The sequence below is a fragment of the Antrostomus carolinensis genome, unplaced genomic scaffold (assembly GCF_000700745.2).
Source record: "Antrostomus carolinensis isolate BGI_N321 unplaced genomic scaffold, ASM70074v2 scaffold29951, whole genome shotgun sequence".
Classification (NCBI taxonomy): Eukaryota; Metazoa; Chordata; class Aves; order Caprimulgiformes; family Caprimulgidae; genus Antrostomus; species Antrostomus carolinensis.
The window spans coordinates 21,418-29,839 of NW_010295412.1; the positions used below are offsets into that span (position 1 = coordinate 21,418).

Genomic DNA, 8,422 nt, shown 5'->3' on the forward strand with positions numbered 1-8,422 from the left:
GGTATTTTGTTGCTTAAGATGGCCTCAGCAACGACTTCCTAAAAGGGAAAAAAAATGGAACAAATTCATCTAATTAATCTTCAGTGTTACTTTCTTTATAATCCCTATATTGAAATACTTTAAAGACATTTCCATATTAATAATTTCCTTAAATATATTTCATAAGAATAGTAAAAACTGTGTTACACTTTTTTACCTCTGGTGTCAGTTTTTCCCACGTGTGGCTTTCTTCTAATGCAGGCAGCTCTTCACCAAGATCACTTCCTGTGTGCACTCTATTTATCTGTGGTCGAGGATATTTTCTCAGAAATTTTCTAAGTTTAATAATGTAATCAGTTAAAATATCTGCACCCTTCTGCAGGAATTTATCAGGTTCTGTCAAAAGCATCCAAGATATCGGTTAAACAGAAATGAACAGTACAGCAGTTTTAATGCTTAGCAATGTTGAATACATTCTCCTGACTAGTAAACAAAACACACCTCAGAGGCCAGAGTACATCAGCTCTGGAGTGCCATTTGACCTCTACAGGTACTGATACTGTCCACCACTAATTGTCACGATACAATCTTAACAGTGACTGAAAGGAACCTCCAGAGAGGTCTCCCTGTCCTCATTGATGTGTTTTCCCCCTTCAGGGACAAGTAAATGAGAACTGAATTTTTTAAATTAATCCAAACAATTATTAGCTAGATAAATCTCATTTAAAATGCAGGGATATCTAAACATAATATTCATTCAGTAAGAAAAAAAGACTACAAAAACCACGTGCAAAAAATTATTAAGAATGAGAATTACTAGTCTGTGCCTTTTATTGTTGGAATAAATCAGTTCTGCTTAACATGTATAACTAAAAAGCACTGAGACAGCAATTCAGGCCCAAGCAGCAGGACTTGGGTCACACTGTATGTCAGGTCATGTCACCCCACTCTCCATCGCTTTCTCTGAAGAGGGACCTTTTATAAGGGTAGTTAATAGCAGAACAAGGGGAAATGACTTTAAGCTGAAAGAGGGGAGGTTTAGATTAGATATTAGGGAGAAATTACTGGCTGTGAGGGTGGTGAGACAGTGTCCCAGGTCAGCCAGAGAAGCTGTGGCTGCTCCTCCCTGGAAGTGTTGAAGGCCAGGTGGGATGAGGCTTTGAGCAACCTGGTCTAGTGGAAGATGTCCCTGCTGCTGGCAGAGCGGTTGGGACTGGATGAGCTTTAAGGTCCCTTCTGACCCAAACCAGTCTGGGATTCTGTGATTCTCTAGCAAACCAAAACTGTCCTCTGGAACACTGTCACTTCAATACTTCACTACTACACCAGCTGTCACTGTAGCTTTTAGGCTGCAGTCAGCACCAGTGCCAGTGTAAGTGGTCACGCAGTGCCACGTCCAGCCTGCAACCCCCATCAGACGCTGCTTCTTGCTCTGTGCCACCCCTCGGGTTACACTGGGATGAGTGACTGTGTTGCAACACACTAAATTGGACTGGGAAGGGCTCCAGGTGAAAAATAACCGGACGCTGCTTCTTGCTCTGTGCCATCCCTCGGGTTACACTGGGATGTGTGACTGTGTTGCAACACACTAAATCGGACTGGGAAGGGCTCCAGGTGAAAAATAACCTGGTAGGCTATTTTTTCAGCTGTATCAGTTTCTTAAAATAGTCCACTCCATTCTACAGCCACAGAAAAATTTACTCTATAATATTTCAAGGGGCAGCACTGAGAAAAGAATGAGCAGCTGGTGGCTAAACTCAAGCCATCTAACTGCACTGCCATCGAGGATCCAGCAATAGCCTGGAAGTCCCACTCTGTCATTCTTACACATCCCAAACGATCCTGTTGACAGTATCCTGTCTGGTCTGAGAGCCTGATCAGAGTTCTTTGGGCTAACACAGATACTGCCTTCAGATTAACTTCTCACGTTTCCCCTCAAATAACATCCTTCATTCACTTAACTCTAGCACACTTCTCTTGTTAATTCTAGGCAAATTTAAGCTTTTAATTAAAAAAATGAGTTGTTCTTACCTACCTAAACAATGACACGTTACATTACTACGTATGATTCAAAATGAGTAATCTTACCCTCTGTGTGCACAAAAATTTCTTCCAGTTGCTTGGTAAGGAAAGTCAACGTGAGGTTTAACAGCTGCTCGGAGAAGTGTTTACTGTGAGGCTCCATATCATTTTCTTTGATTGCTGAGCAAAGCAAGTCCAAAGCTGGCCTCAGCTCTTCCAAATCTGCAATATTTGCGTAAAAAGTTAAATCTACATTCTACCATGTGACTGATCATTTAACATTTAAGTTAAAAGTCATACAGGCATGCTATGAAAATATTCTAAAACTTGTCAAACAATATATGTGACATGCTTTGCCTTCACATCAAAATGCTAACAATACATATGCCGGTATCAGAACACAACAAAAAACCCCAGATTATGCACCATTTCTCTCTTATTTTCCAGAATTACAGAAGTTGCAATATAGCATCACCCCGAGAGACAAGAGCACAAGCAATTCAATTTGCTTTTACAAGCACCGACCCATAAATAGAAAGGCAATTGAATTTAAACCTCCCCAGCGTTGGAAGTATTGTACTTACTTTTCAGGTAAGACTGGGATGTGCTATCAGTGGGCTGCTCAGGCTGTTCAGCTCCAGAGCAAGGTGCAGACAGACTGCAAAGACTTTCTTTGCTTCTTAAAAATAAGTCTACTGTGTCTAGCTGACGATTTTCCAAACCAGCCTAAGACATGCAGGAGAACAATTATGCACGCATTCTAAAAATTTCTATTGCACATTTACTGCTGGTATTTCTGCTTCATCCTCAGTTACAAAGTTTACAAGCAGAAAAAAAGAAGAAATTTGAACTACATGTGCAATAGCCTGAAATAACAAGGTGACCTGTTCAGTACCTGCCGTGCTCCTTTAATAGGCTTGGTAGAAACTGAGCCTCGTATCTTCAGAGACAAAACGTTAGTTCAGCAATTCATTGGAGTTTGATTTGGGATATAAAATTAGTACTGTGAGAATCAGGACTTTGAATAAGCTTACAGCAACTGAAAATCAATTAACTTTCCATCACACCCATCAAATAAAGCCAAAAGAGCCCCACCAAAGGTCTTCGGCTAAGTGCTCCCCCTCCAAACACAACTGAAACCACGGACTGACAGAGCACTGAACGATGGTGCAGACAGACTGCTGCAGAGAACCAGACTTTTGGAACAGTATTTTTTTCAACAAGGATCTCTGTCATCTAAAAGTAGAACTAGAACACTGGAAAACTGCAGAGACACAAGGAGATTTGTTTCAAGGTCTGGAACATTAAAGGTATTTTATCACCTATTGTTAAGGGATATCAAACAACCCTTGGTAGCTTTAGGTTTTCCCCTCAGCTTTACAAGAGCGAAAAAAAACAAAAAACTAATTCCAAGGACTTATTTTAATATTTGACATTTAGCACAAGGACAAAAACTGCTGCAGAAATTGCAAAAATGCTTTTGGGTGCAATGAAGAGGGAGTTTTGAGCACTGCTTAGTTTAAAACTTCTTTTTTTTAATGTGCATTAACTTTGTTGCTGTATTTCTTCTTTTGGGTTACTCACCTGGGTTACTTGGGTTTTTAACTGTTTATTTAATAACTAAACTGCTACCTTTTGCCCCTAGGTTACTGAGGCATACTTTTAATTGTGCCTAAAAACACCACTACCATTGCTAACCTGCATTCATTGCTTTAAATAAGTATTTCTGTTATCTGTAAGACACGAAACAGATTTCTGTACCTCTAGCACATGGAATGGAATTGAACATCGTTCCCACCCGTTGAGACGACAAACAGAATGGACGACTCCAGCGCTGCCATAGATCATCAGTCTATTCAAAAACTCTTCTTGAGTTAAACCAAACAGAACTAAGGAGAGACCACGCTCTAAATAAAAGAATCAAACAGTAATTAAAAATACATAAGCAAGTTGCTACGCAGCAACATTTCTATCTACTGCTTCTCTTCCAAAAGAATGACACAAAGTGCAGTGGCTTTGTTTGGATTTCAGCTCAGCAAGAATGCATCAGAAATTAGCCAACAGCAGCTACACAGACAGGAAGGGAAAGAAAAAAACCCCTTTAATGAGAAGGTTAAATGACAGCAATTCTGTAAAAAGCCCCTCACCTGTCAGAAGCAGACACAGTGGCAGCTCTTCACTGCAATCCACATAGACACTATTTTTGCCAAAGGGGTAATACGTCACATCTTGAGACTCAAAATCCCAGAGAGCAAGAGTCAATCCCTTCTCACTTGTTAATGCTGCAAACACAGCTTTAACTCCAGTTACCAATTTACACTCCAGTTTCACCACTTCTTGTGGTGCTTCTCTGGGGATCCGTTTCCATCGCTGCCTTGCATGGTTGAAGTTTGTACCATGGCTTTGGAATGGTTTGGAAAGGGCACATTTAACAGCCCGTGGAACAAAAGCCACCATCTTCCCAGAATCTTCACCGATTTCAGGATCATGATCTTCAAGATGGGTAAAAAAGTGATACCAAGGTAAATTCAAGTCATTCACCAAACCTGGAGAACGTGGTTTTCTTCTCCTTACTATGTCACATAGTGAGGATAAGTGTGCCTTCCAGGACCTAGGGTGAGGAAAGGAGTTTCCTGTCATACCACCTATTACTCCAAGAACAATGCAGATAAATAAAATTTGTACGGTTCCTCAGCTAAATAATACACATTTTAGGCTTAAAGATCCCATCCAGCATACTGCATTTTTACCTTTACATGTCTGGTTTATTTCTATTTAAACAGTTTGCAGTCAAGTTGAATGATCACAGCTGCATTAGCTGACAACATCCATGAAGCTGAGCTTTTTTAGTAGAAAATTAATTTTCCTCACAGAAAATGCCCCCATCAATTAAAAAAAAAGTAGAAATAATTATAGAATTGTATAGTATGAACTACATTTACATCAATTATAATTAACATATTTTGTTAGTATTAATACTTCTAATACTAAGGGTCACAACATGGTTGAAATGTTTTACATGAACACAAAACATTTTGAAGTCCACGTGCACTCTGTGCTAAACACACAACAATCTGTAAAGTACTTGGAGTACAAAAATTTGTCGATACTGGTTCAAACTAAAGGTTCCACCCCAAACAGGAATTACTGTTTGGAAGCTGTTTGATGACATACACAAAGTCATCTCAGCCCATTTCCTAACATTCAAAACATTTAAAGAAGAATGAGCTGATTTGACTTGTCACAGCCACAGTTAAAAACACATTCAGCAGTTTATTAATCAAATGGTCTGAAGGAGACAAAAAACCAGCCTGTTTGAGAAACATTATGTACCTGTCTGTGCGGAAAGGTGATGACAGAAGCTCCATGCTGTAGTCAGAACTAGCAAGGTCATCCTCGTCGAGACCTTCAGGAGGCTTCAGCGGAAGAGTTTCAGAACGTCTCTTACAGAGTAAATGCCCAGGGAACTGTCTGTAAAGAAATAAATACTAAATTTCACCTCTCTCAGCTGACTGAAGATTTTCCCTTCATGTTTGACTCCTGACAGCAAAGCAGTTTCCTCTCCAATTACTACAATTCACAAAAATGCATCCAGGTAAGCCAACAAAACCTGATGCTATTTCCTCTGAGGTGGACAACACCTCCAAATTACAACCCAGTCCTGATTTCTCGAGGAAAATCAGTAAAGCTGTATCAGAATAGTTTAACAATCCCATACCCTACAGTATTTCTACAAGGTGCTACCAGCCACCACTGCCACTAATTGACAGCATCTCTCCTAATCTTCCTAAAAATATATTAAGTCCAATCCAAAGTTTTTCTATTTGTTACAGTGACAGAGCATAAATTGGAGCAAATCATAATTTAAACAAGTATGAAATTTCCACTCTACCACAGAGCCAGAACTCAAAATAAAAAGCTGACAGCAGCTCAACTATTACAGGACCAAGATTAGGCAGTTTTTAATGTTAGTTGTACTCAAAACTTTCATTTAGGAATTCTGCTGCAAATGTACCTGAAATAGGAGTTTAGATCCACGGAGATGGCAGAGTTGGAAGAACTGATGATCACAGCCACACCGAGATCATGCGACACCTTCAGTGCGGTGAGTGGTGACGGGATGGTCAGACTCCTGTCCTCACCCCGCACGTCTCCCTGGCAGAGGGCTACGCTGACCCTGGCTAGATTTGCACCATCAAAAGAGTCAAACACGTCTTGAAACAACGTCAAAGAAAACACCAGGCCTCAGACTGTCCAACAAACAAGGCATTACACAGACGGTAGATTGCTGTTAACTCTGTGGTCCTGCACATCAGGACACCCAGGATTGTTTGTTTTACAGGAGCACTCAAAGCTCAGTGAGGGTCAGAAGTGAATCGTGCCAGGTGCTATACATGTTTGTACAGCAAACATACAGCATACAGCTCGTGCCACCTTAAAGGAGTAAACTTCAAAGTGAACTGGGACAAATCTCTGTCGGCACTTCTATAATCAGGAGGAAAAAGTAACCTGGCTTTATCACTTTTTTTTTTACATATATATCAGAGAAAAACTGACAAGCAGGTTAAAGTTGAGCACCTTGTGGAACAGTCTGACAGGTTTGATCTGTTCCTTAGAACAAAGAACTCTGGTTCCCACACTGTGATTCTCTGCATATCTGCAGATCATTTCTAAAGGATCTAATTAAGAAAAGAAAGGCCAGTGAGAGGAGATGTCAGCCTGTCACACACAGATCCACACACCAAAACCACTGGAAACCATTACTCCAGCGTGAAAGATTTCCAGCAGCACATTGAGAAACAACATTTGACACACGACTGCAGCATTTTTTACTACATTAACCAGCACTTTGCTACACAACCCCTTTGTGAAAGCACCTCCAAACCAGACACTCGAGTCTTTCAACAAATTTCTGCTTAACCCTAATGGAAAAGAAACACAACTTTGTTCTTCCAGATCATTGACACTGAGAGCTGGTCCCTCCTGCAAAGGATACAAATCCAGCCAGAACTATCCAACAGAAACAGGATCCCCCTGCAGAACTGTGTGTCTGTTATTCTTCCCAAAACTGGTGGAGGCAAATCCAAGGGAAAGCTCTGGCATGTCTCTGAGGGCGAGTCCTTTCCAGGGAAGGTCAGATGCACAACGATAAACTTATTGAGCAGAAGTATGCATTTGTTTTTTTCAAAAGACAGTATCTTCAAAGATGAGACTGAAGACAGACCTGTAAATTTAAAGATATTTTAGGATTATAGCAATCTGGTACTTTGAATTTGTAAGGGCATCTCCAAAAATTTATAGCTCAAATTCATTGCCTCTGCTACCATCTTAATAAACGCTGGGACTGGGGAGGGAGGGGCCTTGTTTTGTGTATCTCACTTTTATGTCAGGATCCCTAATTTTAGAACAGTTTCCTAAAACAGTGCAGGCTTTTTAAGCAGAAAATACCATGAAAAACACACAAAAAAATAATCACAAAGTCCTATTTCTGTCAGGACTGAAAATAAAAACTACTATCTTTGGCAATAAAATTACTTTAGCAATGGAGACTGTTTAAGAACATGTAAAACATCAAAGGTCTAGGTCCTGCAGACTGTACACATTGCTAATCACAGAACATACATAATTAGTTAAGTACATAATTAGTCTTTGCAGGATGAGTGAGGAGCCCTCTCTGTTTTCTTCCCCTCAGTTCCAATATTAAAGGGGAAGTTTGAGATAGCAGGATTGCACGGATGTTTTATTATCATTTATTTTTAACCTCATATCACCCAAACACCTCATCCTCCAGCAGTTCAGTTCCCTCTAACAACGTCACCTTCAAGTACAGAAACGTCACTATTATTTTTCAAGTCACTAATGCTGCTGCTGCTCACTTTAAATCAGTGTGAAAGTATCTGACACCTCCCCAGTGTTCAATCCTAACACCTCAATCTGTCTCACAGAATTAGATCTAGAATAATTTCAAATATTAATGCAAAATTCCATTGAAATTTACTCACTGATGTTTTTAACTTCCAGGAGCTTTTTGAGTGTATCTTCCTTACAGCTGTGCAGGGAAATCGGGTTGTATTTTCCATCTTCTTTAGTGAATTCATAGACAAACAGTTCATGGCTTTTACTAACAGCCAGTATTTTTGTCTTCTTTGCTTGCAGATGATCATCTTCTGTTTTCTCCCACATGAAGCTGAAGATACAACATTCAGGATGTTTATTGACCTTATTCTCTTTACACATTTGACACACTGAACAGCTCTGGAAGTGAGCTAACGATGCACAGTATCATTTTAGCCTTTTTCAGGAAAGATTGTGCCCCCACCCTGCCCCTCCCCAATATCAGAATATATTTAATTCCCAGCAGAGACTGCAACACAAGGTAGTGCTTGAGGAATCCCTACTTCCCTTCCTCTCAAAAACACAC

General features: G+C 40.1%; 1 protein-coding gene across 1 annotated transcript in view; it reads right to left on the reverse strand.

Moving 5' to 3' along the window:
- The window catches only part of SPG11 (SPG11 vesicle trafficking associated, spatacsin), a gene marked incomplete at both ends in the record, with an annotated part of 29,180 nt that extends 20,992 nt beyond the window's left edge, over positions 1 to 8,188 (reverse strand). Inside the window, 10 exons of the mRNA XM_029087471.1 lie at positions 1 to 38; positions 197 to 375; positions 2,068 to 2,223; positions 2,586 to 2,727; positions 3,763 to 3,908; positions 4,149 to 4,612; positions 5,335 to 5,472; positions 6,017 to 6,215; positions 6,998 to 7,225; positions 8,004 to 8,188. The exon at positions 1 to 38 is cut by the window's left edge and continues 139 nt beyond it. Of these exons, the coding sequence (XP_028943304.1) occupies positions 1 to 38; positions 197 to 375; positions 2,068 to 2,223; positions 2,586 to 2,727; positions 3,763 to 3,908; positions 4,149 to 4,612; positions 5,335 to 5,472; positions 6,017 to 6,215; positions 6,998 to 7,225; positions 8,004 to 8,188 (1,875 nt within the window). The remainder of the gene's footprint in view (positions 39 to 196; positions 376 to 2,067; positions 2,224 to 2,585; positions 2,728 to 3,762; positions 3,909 to 4,148; positions 4,613 to 5,334; positions 5,473 to 6,016; positions 6,216 to 6,997; positions 7,226 to 8,003) is intronic.
- Positions 8,189 to 8,422: the final 234 nt, after the last annotated feature.